This window comes from Tachypleus tridentatus, chromosome 9, assembly GCF_004210375.1.
Source record: "Tachypleus tridentatus isolate NWPU-2018 chromosome 9, ASM421037v1, whole genome shotgun sequence".
NCBI classification, from domain to species: domain Eukaryota; kingdom Metazoa; phylum Arthropoda; class Merostomata; order Xiphosura; family Limulidae; genus Tachypleus; species Tachypleus tridentatus.
In genome coordinates, this window is record NC_134833.1 from 111,691,421 (window position 1) to 111,713,579 (window position 22,159).

Below are 22,159 nucleotides of genomic sequence, written 5' to 3' on the forward strand. Positions count from 1 at the left end.
CCATGAAGCCCTATGAGAATACGCACTACAATGTCATGCAAGGACATTGCAGCAACACCAGGGTTTCGTGAGCACTATACCCAAACACCAGCATCAGACACAATGTCCACAACACCCGTTGAGAACTTCCAACACTGGTACTTGGTTGACTCTAGCCCAAGTGGACCAGCCGACTAAACCAAGGGGCGCCACCCAAAGGCCACCCATCTACAGGAATTCATGGCCAAAGTGGTGTGTTAGGGTTGGACTCCTCAACCACCAGGATCCTCTCCTTCCCTTCACGGGTCACCACGCATGGCAAACACGTGGATGGATGTTTAGATCCCAGAGGAGGTAAACTGAAAGAACAGAACCTTCCCTGGGAGGTCACTTCACCATGTACAGGAATCCACACCGTCTGATTCAAGTTGTCAAGCAGCTACGATAGAACAAGATAAAACTACATAAATGATTTGTTGGTATTATCTTTTTCTCTACAAATTTACATGGCATATTCTCATGAAGCACATTTGTTCACTGAACATTTTGTGTCAATATTTCCCCTGTGAAGTTGATACAAAGTTAATTATTACTGTTCTAAATTAATCTCTTCAAACCTCTTATTAATGTACTTTTAACAACTCACCAGTTGAATTTAATGCAACTTAAAATACCGCAACTTATTATCACTATTTCCTTCCTTTGAGTGTACTTCAGTCATATCTATTTGTATGTGAAGGAGATTAAGGACTGTGAAAGTCCCTGAATAATGTAACTTCTTCCACAGATATAGGTTGAGTTTTCTAAAACTAGACTTTTCCAGGTCAGCACTATTGAACAAAAATCAGATAATTTTCTGTAGAAAACTTAACAATTTCAATTATAATCCAAAATGAAAAATACAACTATACTTGTATAATATATATATATATAAAGTTGGTTACTTGATAAATTACAACCAAGTCCCTTATATAAAATGTAAAACTTGTTTTTATAAGCTGTAGGAATAGCCTACACAGTATATACAGGGTTAATATACAAAATTCAGTATATCAAAATGATTTTGAATAATAAAATCACTAAGTTGTATGATAATCATGGCCAGTAGAAAATCATGGTGAAATGACATTTTATTGTTTGTGGGAAATATATAATAATCCTTTCAATGCAAAATATTCATACACACAGATTATACAGATGTGTTCAGATCAGGGATTTAGAAAATCCAAGATAGGGTTATTCTTTGTAATTTACAACACTGAAAAACAGAGGAATGTGGATGAGTCTGGGACTGCAGGTCCCTCCTACCCAAAAGAGACTTGCATCAAGTTGAACACCAACCATGGTAAATTAAGTGCAGTTCATGTAACAGTGAGAGTCCACATAGTACAGTTGTTGGGGCTGAAGCTGTCCAGGTGCCTCACACAACAGCATGCCACAATCAAGAAAGATCTGTCTATACACAATACCAACAGAGCATGGGTTGACTAAGAAAAAGCTTTCAGTCACACCTCCCATTGAACCACAGCATACCTCAAGTAGCTGTAAAATTAAATGGATATTCATGCTGTTCCATATGAAAACATACCGGGAAAGCTGTTAAATGCAGTGCCTGTGGATTCCTATGACTAGACTGTTAAAGCAGGCACTAGAAAACTGTTGTCCTTTGCATACAAGATGAATTGTGGAATGCCTGCAGGGAGAAGTTGTGTACTTAGAACATGAGAGCCTTATTATAAAGCCTTTGACAATGGAAACTATGCTGCAGGGCTACTGTTATAATGACAGTCATTATACAGAGCATTGCCTGTAATGACTTATAATGTACTCATCTCTCCATATATTGCATATGTAACAAGTCCTTAAACCTTAAAAAGTGAATCTGTTCACTTATCCATTGCATTTGTCACCAAATCTTTCTTCAAAATAATACAAACATTTTAATATAAAGAAATGTACGAAGATTAAAAATATCTAGCATGTATGCTATGTACACAAATATTCAAATCTTTTACATTTCAACATTTTAGGCATGACTGTAACAATGCACTTAATAAGCTTTTTAAAAATCAGCAAGAAATTTTTGGTTGAAAGAAAGACATGTGAAACATTGACCTTATGACATCAGTTCTGACAGGTAGTGTATTTTCAGGAAAAATGTTTTTGATGTCCTCAATTTTTATTATATTATACATCTTCTCTTTATTAATGTTGTCAAATAAAGAAGAAAATAAACTTTCCTTTGTTTTTTTTAATAAAAATGTATAATCGTGTTTTAATACGCGAGCTCTGCATGTTACAGATGTTTGTGAATTAAGATTTACACTTGGTATCTCTTAAAGTTTTTCTACTTCAGATATATTGCAATTAAGCAAATGTTAAATTTGTTTATGCACCAGATGTCCTTATTTTTTAGTCAAAAAGAGGGGGTGAAAAAAAGCTGCTTTTTGACCATACAATTACTTAAATTATAAAGTAATTTACATAACACACAAATCCAAAGCAAAAATACATTCCACAGTATTTAAATGTTATAAAAGTTTTAAATGAACAGCTGTGTAAACTAAACCTTAAAATCAAATTATGTTAACAATTTAAATAAAAAAGACATACTTTGATGTTTTACAAAAGCCATACTTTTGAATGAAAATTTAACTGTTGAAAAATACTGCCATGCAAAACAAGAAACTTTAAGTCATGTAATGTACATAATAAATTCAAAATTTCTTAAAACTAAATATTTCATTATATTACTGACATTTTTGTGTACATGTATCCTTAATATAGAGTAATAAATGTAATATTTCTGAAAGCAACACAATAAAACGTTTCAGAAAGGGATTTTTAGAATCAACAACAACTAGAATATTACTTATATTAATGAAAGCTTTTTACTAACTTGTTCCAGGGGCAAAAGTATTTTAGTTCTTGCATACATATTTTTCAATAAGGCATGTATAAAAAAATGGAAAGAGCTGAGGAGTCAGATGCAGACTGCATAAAAACTAATTCAGTCATTTTAAATGAGTAAAAAAGAGAAAAAAACATTTCTTCATTACCAGATAATTCAAATGCACAAACCTCACTGACAGCTTTCAAAGCAAGGTATTTATGCTTAAGATCAGGAAATATACACCTGCTATTCAACAAAATTACAATTTTTTGGCAATTTCTTTCTGTTTGAAACCATTATTATTTGCTTTCAAGCCAATGTGACACCAATTAGATTAGTCAAAGCATGACCTACCCAGTATAAATTGACTATGAAATTAAAATGTTTCTACTAAAAATAACAGCAAAAGTTAGAAACAGTCTAATCAATATATGATGGGAAAAGAAATAATGGAAAATTACCTCAATAAGAAGAATAAATTAAAAGAATAGTTCTTCATACTTGACTCAGAAAAAAAAACACTTTCAACAACAATTAGTTCAAATTCATTAATAATTTTTTGTTTCGTCTGGTTAAAAGGCAACTACTACTTGGTTTTAAAAGCAAGCATGTACAAATATGCACGCAACTAAGCATCACAGTAAATGTGGCTACACTGCTTTTTAATAGCTAGGCAAAACAGAAAAGTCTTAAAAAGAACAGAATATACTAAAAATCTGATAGATATTAATTTTCTACAACAAAAAATATAATTTTGAAAAAGGTATTATTTCACATTTTAACAAAACAAATAACAATGACACAGACTTAAATAATAAGTTCCAAGTTATATCAAATCTATGGAAAAGTATATAACTTAAAAATATTGCCCATGGAACAAGTTACTGATTGATTTTTCTCATCTATGACAGTTCTATATGTTCCTCACACATTAGTACATACAAATAAAACATTTTATGTTTCCATATTATAAAATTAGAAGACTGGATTTAAAAATACTTTACTAATTACTATAAATGCATATTGGGTAACTTACATTCAATATTATTTTGTAATATTAGAAAAATTGAAACAAATTATAATAATGTAACAATGGATTTCATCACAAATTTTCCATGAAATACCTAATTCAACATAGAGAAATTTTTGGCATGCACTAAACAAAAAATTAAAATATTGTAACTACACAATGAAAAAGCTTTACACTAATATCTTTCAAAGTTTGAAATAAATTCCTCATCAAAATATCAAATACACATTTTTTTTATATTCAATTTAAATACAGCATTACACCTTGTTTGTGAAACTGCAGACAGAATATAAAAATACACAAAACACAATCTAAGACTTACAAAAAAACCTAAACAAATGATACACTGTTTCACAGAAAATTTAACTTGAATTTTTTATTTTGAAAATAGCTACTCTGAAAACACCATTATAAAATGCATATACTAAATAAACCTTAAGATAGGATACATGTACACTAATAGATAAAAAATGTTTTTAATATCAAAAATTTCTAACTTCATCATTGAATACGATATCTATGAGTCAAAACCTAAGCAAAAACATACCAGCATACTTCAGTAATAAGATTACTGATGTAGTAAACAGAAAAGTAACTTCTTCCCCTACCATGAGCATCCCTGATGAGAGCATTTTTCAAGGAATAGTAAATACCAATCTTGATTGTACCATATGTTGCTTGGCGCAAAAGGGCTGGTGCAATTCTATAAAAAGAGAAACAAAACTAAGTGCAGAAAATACAAAATGTTTACATCACCTATAATACAGTTACTTGTGAAAAAGTTACTTTCTTCATTAGACAATTTTACAAGAGCTAAAACAATACAAAAAACTATGAAGATAACTGCTGCTTTCCATGTAGAGGGGGGTAATAATTAGATTGGAGAAATACACTGATTAAACCACTGAATCATGAGGCTAGACCTTTAGATTAATTTTTGAGGACTAGGTTATGAATTCTGCCTTTACTACCAGGGACTGCATTTTCTCAAGTGTTTGATGTGCATCATTCTTTAGGCTCTAGAAATAGGGCAGCTAGTAGCATCAGAAAGGAGGTACAGATTAGAATATGCATTGACTGTGGAGAATGCAATTCCTAGGACATAACTATTGCATAAATTAACACTCCTATGAAAATTGGGGCCTAATAGGCCCCAGAGCAACTTGAAAGGTTATTAATATTAAGCTAATAATTTTGTATTTAAATGAAATTGCCATTAACTGACCCTATCCCTTTATATTTTAAGGAGCAATAATATTTTGACTTTTCAGACATTTGCAAAATAATATTTAAAAAAATTTTTTAAAACATCCACTAAAGGGTATTTTGGGGCCTATTAGGCCCCAGATCAAAAAACATAAAAATGACTATTTATTTCTTGAATAATTCTAGAACAGGCCTGGGCAACCGAAAAAAAGCAAATTATAGTAAAAATATGTTAATTTTACGACTTCTTTTCAAAAGATGGATATTTAGGATAATAACTCTACTCCAACAATAATTTTAGACGGTCCTGATTATTGCCTAGTTTGCCCACGCCTGTTCTAGAAAATTCTAGAAACTTTACAGAAGTATTTAGAATAATCTAGAATATTCTAGAAGAATCCACAAATCCTATATATATATATAGGAGCTGAAATCTTCAAACCGTGTCAAAAATGATATCTCTTGATGAAGCTGTACATTTACTGACAAAACCATCCGACTATGAAAGTGAACATGATAATGTCGAAGACTACTCTGAAAGTTGTGATGATGATCCTTCTGAAGCCAAAAATGATGAACAAATCGCGCGCCGTACCCTTCTGAAAGTGAAGAAAGTAATCAAGAAGATCTTACTACGATGTCAGTGAACGAACTTTTGTCCAAAGATAAGAATTTTAGTTATTCAACAACACCTTCAAGGATCAACAGGAGAACCGCAGCTCTCAATATATTCAATGGGAACCCAGGCATTACAAGGCAAGCTGCTCCAAGAGTCTCTACACCATTCGAAACATTCAAAATTTTCATTTCTGATAATATGATGGAACAGATCATTTACTCAACAAACACCGTCATGAAAGAACCAATTCTTGAAGAAGACCTCTGGATATGGATCGCAGCTAATCTTTAACTTGGAATAAGCAAATCCAAAAATGCATCGATAGATCTAAATGTTTTCAACCGAATTGGTTTGCAATTTTGCAAAACTGATTACACAAGACAAATTAAAAAATGTGCTCAAATATCAGATTTGACATCCACTCTCAAAGAAATAGAGAAATCAAAGATGCCGCCATCTCTGGAGTATGGTATTTTTTCATTGAAAATTGCAAAAACAGTTACAGCCCAAGCGAATACCTGACAGTGGATAAACAACTATGTAACTTCAGAGGAAGAGTTGGCTTCAGAACATACATTCCGACAAAGCCAGGCAAATACGGAATAAAGATTTGGTGCCTAACAGATGCAAAGACAAGTCACCTCCTCAACGCTCAAATTTATACCGGAAAGGTTGGAAATACAACAGAAACAAATCAAGGAGAAAGAATAGTCAGAGAACTGAGTCAGCCATTTCTTGGAAAAGGAAGGACAATAACGACAGATAATTTCTTCACAACAATGACACCTGCCAAGTACCTACGAACAAAAAGAACAGGACTTGTTGGAACCATACGGAAATCAAGAACCTTCCTGCCTCCTGAAATAAATGCAAGATCTAGAGAGTTATCACCAAAGTTTTTCTACCATGACGACATCACTCTTCTCAGGCACTCAGACAAACCAGGAAAATATGTGCTACTACTGAGTTCTCAGCATTAGTCTGGTGAAGTAGAAGAGAATGGAAAGCCCGAAATCGTCAATCTTTACAATGCAACGAAGGCAGGTGTCGACACTCTCGATCAACTGGCGAGATATTATACAACAAAGAGGCAATCAAATCGCTGGTCAGTCTGCATATTCTATAACATTCTAGATCTTGCTGCGTACAATGCTTTCGTTCTATACTCGACAAAACATCCAGAATTTCTTCGTCAACATAAATCAAGAGCCAGAAGAGAATTTATACAACAATTGGTGATTGATATCAAAGAAATTTACTGTAAAGATAATGACAAAACAACCTCATGTGAATCGCCTGCAAAGAGGGCAAAAAGAGGACGATGCCATTTGTGAGGCAGATCTAAAATAGACAGTCGAAAATTGTTTGCTCAAATTGTAAAAAAAATGTTTGTCAGAGCCATTCTGAAGTTGTTTGTAATGAATGTTGCTAAATCACTGTGTTTCTATTGGAAAAATATATGGGGCTTGATAGGCCCCAAAATCACTTTAGTGGATGTAAATATTTTTTTCGTAGGAGTGTTAAAAATTACGTGTATTTTTCATCAGTGGTGTATTACAGGGAAGTCAAACCCTCTACAGCCAAAAGTCCCAAACATATCCAATTTTCTAACTTACATATTTGAAAAAGGGCTTGTTTCATTCACAGTGGATAAGACATCCTTATTCACTGTTTCTGGGTGTTCAAAATATTGGAAGTTTTTGATTCCCCAGCTGTTTTACATTCATTGTCTCATCCTTGTTTTGAGGCCTTAGCTTCTTATTCTCTGTTTCACCTTTCTCTTTAAATTGTATTTTTATTGTTGGTCAGAGTTGTTTGCAATCCATGCACACAAGACCCTTCTATCACTCCACATTTGTACTGCTTTATCCAGATAGGACTTTTCTTCCCAAATCTCTGGCAGCCAGGGAAAGAGAAAAATCCTTCCCACCAATCCATGTGCAAGCCACTCCTTGTCTTTATGACCACTCTAATCTAATCATTTATTTTGTTCTGTTGGGCATCAAGAGTTACGTGGCTCATACTAATTCATTCTGAGGTACAAGGAACCAATTTTTCATTTATTGGGATCCTTCTATTTTCCATAACTTATCTTTCATTACCCTCACAAGATGGCCTCAAAAATTGATTCACATGTTTCTTTCGGATGACTGTTACAGCAGAAGAATCTTTTGCATGTCACATTTGACCAGGTTCATTATATGCCTATGTCATTAATTGCCTGGTTAAATTGCCCTCTGATAGATATTGTGTGAGCTGGTATGTGGACTACTCCTAATACTTTCCTATTTTAATACTTACATGATCTAGTAGTTTCCTCTTTTGAGAGTTTTGACTGCACCCCTGTAACTATTTTGACCACATCTGTTAGACTTTAATCAGAGGTGAGTATTTTCCTTAATCACACACACTTTTATTTCCAGTTTCCCTTTATTATTCACTGGATCCCTCTCTGTGGTGAGCACTGCCTTGGCTTCCTGTTCTCATTTCCACATTAGCAACAACTTTCACTATAATTACTACATGCTGCAACAAGCTCTGTTGAAATGGGGTGTTCCATAACATCATCTAGGTGCCTACTGGATGGTATTACCTTATTATAAACCACCACTTTTGAGGCTGATTTAGTACAAGAAGGAGCCAGAAAACATGAGTCTAAATTTTCATCAGTCATTCCTGGATCATTTGCAAAAAGAGCTTCAGAACACCCTAGAGAGACACCTTTGGTCTGCATATTAAGGGGTTTTTTTTTGTTGTTAAGCAATATACAAATATAAATGTAAAGATAACCTTAGAAATGCCAATCATATTCAAAATCACAACATAAATAGTAAATAATCACAACATTCCTGTTCACAGAAAACCTTACCATATGCTTTGTTGACAAAATGTAATTACATTATCAGTATGACGTGCTTATATACAGTATCTTGACAACAAGGGCTTTGAATTTGGTGGAGAAATTTACAAATTAGAATTTGCCTAAGGCAGCTGAGTGAAGCATAAAAGACTGGAGTAAGCATTCTCAATGCTTAGATGAGCAAAGATAGGAAACCCTGGAGATCAAGAAATAGTTATAGTGTCAGCAGATAATACATATGTTTAAGAAAACTAAATAAGACCCAAAGATTAATCAAGAAAGAGAACACGAGTAAAATTCAAGGATATAAGAGACAAGAACAAAACAAAAAACATACCTGAGGAAATAACAGCTACAAAGGTAGAAGGAGATCAGGTAAGACCACTCCAGAATTACATGCAGCAGAAAATCATACTCAGGAAGATAAAAGTAAACTGCCATGAGTAACATCTACCCATTCATACATGCACAGACATTGGTAAGACAGACTACTCGAAAGGTTATTCAGAACATTGTCACAAATGGTACAATTCTTGATGAACCATGGCTATCACGTACACAGCTGATAACTGTCTAATCACCCCCAAAAACATGAACAGGAAACCTGTCATAGCAGCAATAGCAGTGATAGTCATGATTATTTAAAACTGTGAGTGCATAATCTACAAATTCAAATACATAAAATTAAATGTGGAAGAGTAAATAATAAAATTTAAATCTCAACTCTCCACTACAAAAGAGGGGGAAAACAGCAGTGACTAAATTAGAAAACAGTTGAAAGTAAATATTTATAAATGTAATAACTAAATCATGAGCAAAAATAAACAAGTCTATATAGTACGACTGCCACTCTAGAAGTAATTGTGCATTAATAGCAAGGGCACTACTTGCAATAGGGGTTTTGTCTCACTCCTACTGGTGAAGGGTCGCTGCACAATCATTTGCATGCAGATACAGAAAGAAGTGAGGATTACAAAGCTAGTGATGAGAAAATAATTTGCATCAATAGAGGGCATTACTAATTAAGAAAGTTTTTTGTGAGTAGAGGTAAGATATCTTACAAAATGCAACACACACAGTTAACAACAAGTAAAATATTAAGTTTTACTAGAAAAAAGTTGTATATGTACTTAGGAGGTTTTAGAGGTTACACAAATGAAATTTGACTTTTCAGACAAAGAAAAATATTTTAAACCTTAATATGAAAATGCCTTTGCATTTGGACTAGTCAAAAAAGATTTGATATGTTCATGGGCAAATCTTCAATAAAAGTCCATTAAAAATCAGATTTTCCTTGAATAAAATACTTGTAATAATTACTAAAAGTTTTACAAATTTTGTGAACATATGCATAATGTGTTAAAAGTTGTAGTATGGAAAATAAAACAAGTACAAAGTGGTTAATAAGTTGGTCAACTAAACTGAGCTTTGTAACACTATCATAAAAAATTCCATATACTGTTAATTAACACAATTTATGATGTGTATTATTTTTCATGTACAGAAATATAAGCTTACCCTGAATAAAGGGCTTTTACACCTTCTTCTTTAGAAATTCTCATAAGAGCATGAACCATGCCCCTGTATTTCAGCTGTTTAAACTGGACATCATGGGTTTGTCCCTGCACCTGAAGTCTTGTCTTAGTTGTATCAATTGGAAAAGTACCTGAAATTTAGTCACAGGTTTCTAAAAACTATAAGATTTTATAGGTAAAACTTCATTTAAAATTTTTCCAGTTGTGGTCATTTTTTTTGCCAAAGAAGTAAAGTAGATCAGTATTCAGTACTTTCACACAACACTACTGTTATAAATAATATAAAAGCAATTAAAAGTATATTGTTACAAAACAAACTAAAAAAATACTACAGTAGCTTATTTCAAACTACATTACTACAAACCATTAAAGAAGAAAAATTTTACTAGTTGCCTAAAAAAGAAAGAGGAGGAGTTAAAAGTAAATGTCTGCTTGATGAAAACCAATCTGTGTGAGAAACCACCAATCTCCAAGACCAATCTGTGTGAGAAACCACCAATCTCCAAGACCAATCTGTGTGAGTAACCATCATTCTCCAAGACCAATCTGTGTGAGTAACCATCATTCTCCAAGACCAATCTGTGTGAGAAACCATCAATCTCCAAGACGAATCTGTGTGAGTAACCATCAATCTCCAAGACCAATCTGTGTGAGTAACCATCATTCTCCAAGACCAATCTGTGTGAGTAACCATCATTCTCCAAGACCAATCTGTGTGAGTAACCATCAATCTCCAAGACCATTCTATGTGAGTAACCATCAATCTCCAAGACCAATCTATGTGAGTAATTATCAATCTCCAAGACCAATCTATGTGAGTAATTATCAATCTCCTATGTAAACAGTAAATATTATATTACAAGAGCTTCTACTTGTGTATATGAGGAAAACTATTAAGGCAACAATTCATCTATTATAAAAAAATATTTCAATATATCTATATACACTGTTTACCACTAATAAAAAGCCACTTTATACATAAATATTACTAATAATAAAAATTGTGCTAACTTTATAGATCAGAACTAAGAGTAACTTGTAAATTAACAAAGCTAAAACTGTATCACATTAACTGAAAAACACTTTTATACAACAGCAAACAGAAAAATAATTTCCACAAAAATAAAAATAGAGTGCTTAATTATTAATTGAATAGTTAAGCACCATTGTTGTTAACAGTACTTTTGACCACAGCACCAGTAATATATCCTGTGACGTTCAACCAAACTAAGAAATTTAGGTTTGTTCTAATTCATTATATTAAGTTGACAATGCAAAATGACCTAAATAAAATTACTACGTTAACTCCCAAATATAAAATCATATTATTTTCTGAAAACAAGATAATAAATCTTCAATTGCTTTATATTCTCAGCATAGGCTCTGAACATGCACAATGGATAATTGTGAGGCCATTTCCATTCTTATGACCTGCTAGTATACTGTTGCTCTCAGCTAGAAAAATGCTCAGTGCACTTAACGTTTTTAAGACTGTGTTAGTTAAACCTATAGAAGGTGTTAAAATGCAGCAGAAATATTAAAGAGAATTGTGAGAGAAGTGGAATGTTTGTGCTAGACACTCCTCATAGTCTTTTGACAAATGATGTTAAGAAATAACTCATTAAAATAAATACTGAAATGGTAATATCTCTAGAACTTTGCATTTGCAAATAGTTTTAAAATGCAGTTTTAAATAAACAACTTGAAGACAATCTATGAAAACAATACATGGGCTTTGTGTTTACCTAAAATAAACATTACATTTTTTTTAGTATTTAGAGCCATAATTTTAAACAAGTTTCATTAATGCTTTTTTTCACTGTTGTATTTTATGCATTTCAATCAATAATATTAATGAAACTAAAAAGTAGGAACAACTTTTTTCTCAATATGTAGAACAATCATGTATTTGCAAAGTGCAAATCTGCAACAAAAACACCTGATTTTACACAAAATGGAATAAAAATGTCTACCAAGACTTGCATCATTAACCACTACCCAAAACGACCAACCATTTCTATGACTGTTGATATTTAAAAACAATAAAAAAGTACTGTGACAGAAGGACATTTGGCCCATCAAAATCAACTTGTACACACTAAAACAGGTAATAAAATTAAATAAATAAAACATCCATAAGGAGTTTCAAAAAATCCAAACAAACTGTACACACCAAAACATTAGTCACATCATTCCATAATTTTATAATTTTAGTCAATATTAATATTTTCTTTAAAAGAAGACTGCATCTAAACATCTAGAACTCAATACATTTAATACTGAAGTGCAAGTTGTAGACCTTTTCATTCCACCACTCAAGCACACCATCTATCAGTTCATCCCATAAATAATGTCTGAAAATTTAATACAGAAAGTGCATCATCACTTCTGTCTTTGTAGAAGGCTTTAATAACTAAAATATGTAGTAGGATGTGTATAAAAATATTCAGACAAATAAAAGAAACTAACCCAACTCCACTTTTTCAAATCATTAATTAAATAAACCCTTATGAAGATGGATGTGTCTGAGAAGCATATTAGGCATATAATGCTTTATGAGTTTAAAAAAGGCAATAGTGCAGCAGAAACTACACAAAACATTCAAGGTGCTTATGGTGCAGAGTCTTTCAATGAAAAAAAATGTCAAAGATGGTTTTAGAAGTTCAGATCAAGTGACCACAGTTAAGTGATGCATCATGTTCAGGTCATCCTGTTGAGTTTAATGATGACTTGTTGCTGGTTGCACTTGACGAAGATTGTGCTGTAACAGTTAAAGAACCAGCACAGAAGCTTAATTCAACCCATTCAACAGTTGAAAAGGTGTCAAAACTTGAAAAATGGGTCCCCCATGATTTGACAGAAGCCAACCTGAGAGCAAGAGTGTACCAGTATAATGTGTGGCCTCATACAGCAAGGATCACATCTGCAAAGATTGAATAGCAAGACTGGGAAACATTTCCACATCCTTTTTATTCTCCAGACCTTGTCCCACATGATTATCATCTATTCCAAAGCTTGTAGAACTATCTTTATGGAAGAGATCTTGGAACACATGAAGATGTCAAAACTACTCTTTCTACATTATTTTCCTCCAAACCCTAATTGTTGACAGAAAGTAACTAATAATAATGTAATATACATTATTGATTAAATAACAATAAAAGCATTTTAAATCCTTTATCTTTTTCTGAACCTAAAATTGGACATGACTTAATGGATTACCTGATATGACAAGAATGTACAAGTTCAATACAAACCTGAATACCAGAATGAGGTTATCTGTATCCTCTAAACAAAACTAGTCCAAAGTTTAAGACTCTTTTCTAGCTAAAATCATTTATACCAGATATGAATCTAGTAAATCATCTGTTTCTTCAATACATTGATACACTTTCCAAGGTATAATAGGGCTAACCTGGTATTTAGTTATTTGCATATGTATATATCTAGAAATGTGTCTAATAATTCTCTGGTAAAATACCTAAAGGTATTTTTTTGAAATAGGAATATCACAAATATGTACATTGTTTTTAATTACTGTAAAGTAATTAACTCTTATGTGTAAATAAATACACCAGTTTACACTACATGCGACTTACTAAATTCTGCCACTACTGAGGAAAAACCTCCATAAACAAAAGGTCGCCAATCACGTGTTGGCATATCACGGACTTCAGACTCTTCTTTAGAATCCAGTACGTGATGACAAAAAATGCTTGGAGAAAGGCAATGGAATAAAGTGATGTACGTAAAAGATGTTTCCCTTCTTGATCCTCTGACAATTACTTAAGAATAAAGACTGTCAATGGGTAGCACTTTTTCTGCAAGAAAACAACAGCAACTGCATTGTAAATGTTACAGAATTCATACATTGCAAAATTTCAAAAAGGTTTCTTTACTTGGTAAGATTTATTAAGCTTTAATAAATATTAAATAGATGTGTACAGTTAATAAGAATATAAATTTAAAAATGATCGTAGTAACTGAAAGCCATTCAGCCATTAGACTTTTAAATCCAACAAAACAATCTAATTCTCACAAAAAAAAATGGTAAAACCGACAAAGTCAGTTTCAGCCTAGATGTACCAAAGTATACTTTAAGAAAAACAGGCTCAATGGGGTATTTTTAAAACAAAATAATTAAATAGTGTATTTATCATACAGTCCATAATAAACACTTTTTCTTACACAGAAAAATTATGTGTTGAGCATTAATTCTTTACAACAGAAAAAGTAATAGAATTTGAAACATATCAGGAGTGTAACACAATGAATTTTTGCTGTATTAATACCTTTCTTTTAGTTACTAAATAATGGGCTTATTAGAACTTTTTAATATCAAATCTCACCTTACAATAATTTATTAGAAAATAAGGTAGATGAGTTTTAAATGTTAAAAGTAATATCTCAAGGTTTAGCTATAAGACTAGTAAATATGCATAATTGGTTAAATTACTTTTCTAAAAATATGTAAAAATGTTTTAATATTCAGTATATCTATATATTTCAGTTAAATACTTATAGCATTACTTTGTAATGATATTTTTTGTTGAACAAGTTAGAGATTTATCTAATATTCTAAAACTACAAGTTTACTTTACATTTGTGCTTCTGTCTGAATTGTATCTCATGCTGAGAATAGAGAGAGAAAACACACCAAAATGTTAGACAATTCTATCCAACTATGATGATTTTACAATAGTTAAAATCTCACTGTCAATAGTACCTGGTGGAAGCACTTGCTGGCTTAAAAACTACACCCAACCTCTTTTACAATTATATCAATCATCTCAATCAAAACTGAGTTTAAAGGCTGTCACACCAAACATGTTCAATCTTTCAGCCATAGAGATATTTCAATGCAACAGTCAATCCCAATATTTATTGGTGAAAGAGTAGACCAAGAGTTGGTGGTAGATTAAAGATGGCTAGCATAGATAGCCCTCCCATAACTTTGCACAAAATTCAAATGAAACAAACAAATAAATAAATAGGCCACAGCACAAAAATTGAAAACAAACACAGGTTCTATAATTTGTTTTCATTTGTGAAAAAAACCATTGTTTCCATTTCTTTAAAATTTAAATATAATGGAAAAATTGTCCACATTTTAAACTGAATATTTTATCTTATGGAATAAATGTTTAAGGTGTTTTTTCTTATGAAGATTTCCTCTATAAATTCAGTTTAAAATGCTAAGCCATTTTGTTCATTGTTGCAAATTTTATATTACAAGCCTGAGAGTTTGTAACCTGCAGCTATCTTAGCCCTCCTGCTGTCCAATTATTGGAGAAGTGGTTACATGCATGTAACTCTCACTATCTTACATTTTTACTGAATGTGAAAAAAATGACACTTGTTATTTGAATTGCAAATCCTCACCTTAGCCTAATGGCAGCATTATTTTCAATAGAAAAAACTGTCATTTTTATCTATTTCAAGCTGAACTATAGAATAAGTTTTAATAAGAGCATGTAAAAACTTGCTTCAGTAGATGTATTATACAATTATAAAGTTTTAAGTTACATTTGAAAAAAATAAAAGATAAAGATGATGGATTATTTCCTCAATAAACAAAAGCACTGAACACCTGTTTATAATCTAAAAGTCTTTATTCTTCAATTTTCACAGTGTATCCAGAGCCAAGTGTATAAATTCTATATTCTCATATTCTACATTTAAATTCCTATGACTGTACCTTTTGACTCTAAAATTTGGAATTTTTTTTATTTATATTTACTTACTTTACTTGATACTGCCATCAGAATTTCTTCTCACCAAAACAACAGTATATTTGTTGAGCAACATTGCAATATCTTATAGCTTCAACTCAATTACATACATTTTTCCTGAAACTCACTAGTGTCTTTTCCCATATAAATCTTTGCCTTATCTTAAAATGTAAAAATTGACAATAATTATCCTTTAAAAACATGTCTTTCCTTCTGCAACTTTCTGAAAATTAAACAAATTGTCACTGGAATGTCAATGTAACTGCAATTCACAAAGGACAACAGAACAAATATTAGGTAGCCCACATAACTGCAACATATACATTTGGATCTAGATAATTGTATCTAGAATAATAACAGAGCTAAAACACATGTAAACGTAGAAACAATGGGCATTAATTGTTTTTTTAATAATCAAGTAATATTTATTGACATATTTATCTTTATAAGTTACAGATGCATCATACAATTGATTTTTATAAAATGTACTATTAGCAATAGTACTGGTATACTACTTATTAACGTTGTAGCGTTAATTTAATGAGCTGCATGTGATGTAGCCTTTTACTGTTATGTCTTCAATTCAGGTTTCACTAAAACTTTTAGTGAAGCCTGAATTGAAAGTATGGCACTAATATTTCTATTAGTATTAATGATATTAGTAATAAGCTTTATTTTCGTTACTTACTTAATATCAATCAAATAACAAAGTTAAACTTTCATTCATTAAACATTACCACTTCGAGTACGACTAACTGGTTTAGTCTACACTACGGCTTAATACCTCTTTAATTTTTAAATTTAATGAAAATTTATAAATAATAAAGACATACCCGTAATTACATCAATTTAATCAAAGCAGTTATAACTTAAAAGTACTTATAGTTTTAGTTCTATTAAAAATACAATAAAAGTAACCCAACTGCACGACTTATATATATTAAAATACTTTTTCTTCTGAATAAGAAAGAATACTTTGAATTTGCTATCTCAGTTATAAAATCATCCTTAAAAGCCTTTAATATTTCCTACCTCACCAAATTAAAAGTGCTAAAAATTAATAGTTAGCCGCTATTATACATTTATGTAGAGGAACATTTTAAGGGACCGTTTTTAAAATACTATAACTATAAAGGACAGTTTGCCCCTGAAGAAGAAAGGTCCACCTTTCGAAAGCGCTCGGATTAAATGGTTGTTATTTCAATGTTATCAAGACTTCTTGGTACTACGTGTTTTTAGAACATCATGACTCTAAAGCACAGTATATATTTAGCACTTAAAACTTTCAAGCAATTACAGTATGCCATTATCCATGCATGCGAAAGAGAACAGTTTTCAATTATCTGATGTTTTTAAGAGGGATTTAAAAAAAGTGATTCACAAAGGAAGGAACTTTTATTAATTGGCCCGGCATGGTCAGGTGGGTTAAGGCGTACGACTCGTAATCTGAGGGTCGCGGGTTCCCATTCCCGTAACACCAAACATGTTCGCCTTTTCAGCCGTGGGGACGCTATAGGGTTTCGGTCAATCCCACTATTCGTTGGTAAAAGAGTAACCCAAGAGTTGGCGGTGGATAGTGATGACTAGCTGCCTTTCCTTTAGTCTTACACTGCTAAAATAGGGACGGCTAGCGCAGATATCCCTCGAGTAGCTTTGTGCAAAATCCAAAACAAACCAAAATCAAACCAATTATGAAAAAAAAGAGTCGAATTTCATTTTGAACATTTCTTCAAAGTAAACGATGCCAAACATTAAAATTCAAATTCATGGTAAGAATTTAAATTTAAAAAGTATTCAGGTATCAGAATTTTTTCTGAGGCCTGGGAGATGTAGATTGAGTGAACGCGCTTTTATTTTCGGAGATTTCATAGAATGAATTTTATTTAAGTTAAGGATATTTTATACAATTTTGATAACGAACTGTGACTAGTTAGTTATGGTGGTTGGTTGGAATAAAACTATTGGTTATTATATGAATATTATATACTGATGTAGATCAATGGAAAAATGTATGTCTGCAATGTATAGGGTGTGGTTGTTAGAACGGGAAAGTTGCATGTTTGACTGTCAAGTAGACGATGTGCAATTACGAAAACTATTTTACCTACATTTGCCTGTAACAGAGGGTCATCATTCAAATTAGCTTTTATCGTTACTTCGACCATATTCTCTGCCCGAGGAATGCTATATAATTTAAAGTACCTAATATTTAGGTTTACAAAAAAAGTAATACTTTTCAAAAGATTTTCTTCTAACTTAGTATTTTATGTTTTGAATTATCTTCAGTTGACCTTTCACATTATTCAACCTTGATTCATTTTTATTTTCACTTTAAAAATATAGATTTCTTAACTCGCTAAGGCCAGTTTGTCACATATCTGCTTTTGACCATTCATAAGTAAGTTAATTTTAAAATTCTGCAGACTTCATTCAATTGTTCATATTACTCTTCTTCAAAAGCACGTCTTATTTTAGCTAGTTATTTTATTTCGCCATAACAACAAACACCACCAACTTTTATTTCTAGTTCTTATTTCTGTCAACCTTGATCTCACAGAAATTTCACTAGTTTTCGTTTTTAATATATTTTTAGATTTCTATCCTTGATTGTGGCTTGGGTATTTTATGGTGAACTTGGCACAATATTTCAAAAATAAAAAATCAATGTATAATATGTTATGCTCACAATCCTATTCAGAAGTTTTTAGTGAAGGTAGTGGTTGACATTCACTATGAAGGGCATGTTCTAGAACAATATACCATGCAAGTTCAGCAGATTTTCTTCATAAGCAGCCTAGTATTTACTTTGAGTTTTGAACTCAGCCCCATGGATTGCTCAATTTCCACAAGTTAAACTTGTGGCACAGTTCAGTCATACTTTCTCCAGTCATTGCGTGGTTCACTGTTTAAGCACTCACTGCCATCAAGTATCAACCTGTCAAAATGTACAAAAGGATATTGTACTGCCTCTCTCTAAGCAAGTCAAAAAACAAACAAACAAACTTATATTTATTAATCGAAATTCATACTATTAGAGTAGTTGTTCAGTATGCAAATATTATGACTGCAAACGTTTAATACCTTCGCAAGTTAATTTGCCTTTATTCTGATTTATATGCAGGCAGTATTTTGTAACTTGTTTAGCGTATTAAGTACACAGTTCAAATTCTATTTAATCTTATTAAGTATATGGAGAGATGAAAATACGAGAAACTTATGCCCATTACATCCCCCCCTTTTTTAAATCTGAACTCCAGACATGGGTGACGTGGCATTCTGGAAAGTCCTGAAGACTTTTACCTGGAATAAAGTTCCAAGAAAGCTAGTTATTTATTAAAATTCGACTTAAATTAACATTTTCAAGTGCTAGGACAGAATTCCCCTTGTGATCACTGAGTTCTAGCACTTATACCTTAACATGAGTGTCGCGGAATCGAATCCTCTTCATCAAACATGTTCGCCCTTTCTGCTGTGTGGTCGTTCAGATGTGACGGTCAGTTTCACTATTCGTTGGTAAAAGAGTAGCCCAATAATTGGCAATAGGTGATGATGATATTCGCTTATGACTGAATTATGAACTCAAAACCACCGTAATCATTTATACTTCTATGAAAAGTGAAGCTGAAATACCAGAGGAGATATTTGGTCAAAATTCCAAAGATGGGGCATGTAATAACAAATATTATTCTCAATATATGATATACTATAACCCAGTACCAGTACTGATACTGACTGCAAACCCTAGTGCAAGATCCAGTGTTGATGGTTTTCTTCTTCTGGCATACACTTATCATCACCCAAAAAATAATATAAAAATCATTAAAGCATTATCTTGAACACTCAGTGGTCACTTTATGATGTACACCTGCTCTTTAACGCAAATAGCCAAACAACAAATCATGTGACTACAATTTATAAAGCATGTAGACATTAGAATGGGAAAGGTGCGTGATATAAGCGACTCTAACCATGAAATGATTGTTGGTGACAGACATGGTGGTTCAAGCATCTCAGAAACTGCTTTCCTCCTGGTCTATAGAGTTTACAGAAAATGGCACGAAAAACAAAATCATCCAATGAGCGGCAGTTCTGTGGGCGAGAACACCTTGTCAGAGGAGAATGGCCACACACGTTAACGCTGACAGGGAGGCCACAAATACTCTTTACAACAGTTGTGTGCAAAAAGGCATCTCCCAGCGCACAACGCATCGAACCCTGAAGTGAATGGACTACAGCAGCAGAAGACCACCCCGATTTCCACAACTGTCATCTAAGAACAGGAAGATGAGGCTACAGTGGGCACGGGATCACCAAAACTGGACGATTGAAGATTGAAAAATGCCTTCTAGTATGATGAATTTCGATTTCTGCTGCAACATGCAGATGGTAGGGTCAGAATTTGGCGTAAGCAGCATAATTTCATGGATCATTCTGCCTTGTGTCAATGGTACAAGCTGCTGGTGGTGGTGTAATGGTGCGGGGAATGTTTTCTTGGCATACATTAGGTCTTTTATTACCAACTGAGCACCATTTGAATATCACAGCGTATCTGAGTGTTATTGCTGACGATTTTCATTTCTTTATGGCAACAGTTTACCTGTTGTTCAAAGGCTACTTCCAGCAGGATAATGCACCATGTCACAAAACACACACTATCTCAAGCTGGTTCTACGAACATGGCAGTGCCTTCAGTGTACTACAATAGCCTGCACAGTCCCAAGATCTCAATCCAATAGAGCACTTTCGGAATGAGGTGGGGAGGTTCGCAGCATGAATGCATGGCTGACAAATCTGCAGGAACTGCGTGATGCTGTCGAGTCAGTATGGACCAAAATCCCTAAGGAATGTTTCCAGCATCTTGTTGAACCCATGCCGCGAATAATTCAGGCTGTTCTAAAGATAAAAGGGGTCTTACTTAGTAATAGATAGGTGTACCTAATGAAGTGACCACTGAGTGTATATTGTGTAGTTAATCATTGATTACTAGTTTACATAACACAAACCTTTAATATATTAAATAAACTGTATTTTAAACGTTTTTTGAAATCATATCTCTTTCACCTGGCTTTCAACTAGTGTAGAGATTATTCAGTAACTAGCACTATGAATGGATGACAGAATCTTGAGGATCATTGTGTAATAAATTAAATTATTATTATCATACCATACCAATACGACAATAACATACCAATATGATACTACTAAGACATATTACACATCACAAACACATTTTGTTTTTATAATTTACTATTTGGTTTTGAGGATCTTCTTCGCTGAATCAGGGGCTAAACCTATCAGTTGTGATCAAGTAATTTCCAAGCACAGCAAAGCACACTCAAGTCTTGTTATAAAGTGAAGAACAAAAAAATGAGATAATCTTTCACAGTATTTCCGTTATTATTTGCAGTTAAACATATTCCAGTGAGATTTGCTTTCTTCCTGATCATTTTCGATGTGCGGCACTTGTGCTCAATTAGAAGCAGTCTGTGATGCAGGAAATCAACATTTGCGAAGTCTCAAACATTTTGAAACAAACAGAGCTGCGGCACCCTAACAGTAATCCTTATACAACAAGAACTGGGCATATGTTTGTTTTTCTATACTCTACAGGGTCTAATTCGATCTAAGATGCACTCTTTGTATGAAGAGCATAATAACGGAAAAATAGGGTTCAGTCAATATAGTATTTAATGAGCTGTACATTGCTCATTTCAATCTTTGAACATAAACTTCATCAAAGAATACGTAATCGTCACTTGTAACACGCATTGGATTTACTTCAAAGTGAATCTAAGTTCTGTATTTGACTAATTCTGCCAAAACTTACCACAAGTTTGACAAAACTGAAAGATCTTTGTAATAAACCACTCCAGATTTGCAAGCCACTTGTTGATGCTTTGTTTTCAGAAAATGAGATGCGATTTGAAATTACCTTTGTCAATGACAATAACACTCTCGCAGCTACTTTTCACCCATGATATAAACTAACTTGGATTAGTTTGGATGCAACAAAAAACTGTAAATCAAATTGTGATTAAAACAAGCTTTCAGAAAAGATGGAAGATGGCTGTGATGAAAGTTTAACATAAATACCGATTTAAACGATTTTTCGACATTTCCACGCGCAGAAAAAGATGACGAAGATAACTTCTCAATGTGTTTTAAAAGCATCAAGCAAAATCTGCAAGAAATTCATCCACAAGTAGACATTATCAAATAACAGTTTCTGAGTTAGGAACCAAGTACTTCAAAAGATATACAATTAAGCTTGTACCCTTCACCACCTTTATTTACTTCCTTATGCC

General features: G+C 32.7%; 1 protein-coding gene across 3 annotated transcripts in view; it reads right to left on the reverse strand.

The window, feature by feature from the left end:
- The window catches only part of LOC143226052 (kidney mitochondrial carrier protein 1-like), a 56,204-nt gene extending 39,190 nt beyond the window's left edge, over nt 1–17,014 (reverse strand). Inside the window, exons 1-4 of one of the 3 annotated variants that reach the window (XM_076456468.1) lie at nt 16,887–17,014; nt 13,722–13,943; nt 10,106–10,253; nt 4,511–4,605 (exon numbers count right to left, since the gene is read on the reverse strand). In XM_076456468.1, the coding sequence (XP_076312583.1) occupies nt 4,511–4,605; nt 10,106–10,253; nt 13,722–13,785 (307 nt within the window). In that variant the 5' untranslated portion in view covers nt 13,786–13,943; nt 16,887–17,014. The other 2 variants (XM_076456470.1, XM_076456469.1) reach the window with 2 other exon arrangements.
- Between the last annotated feature and the right edge of the window lie 5,145 nt (nt 17,015–22,159).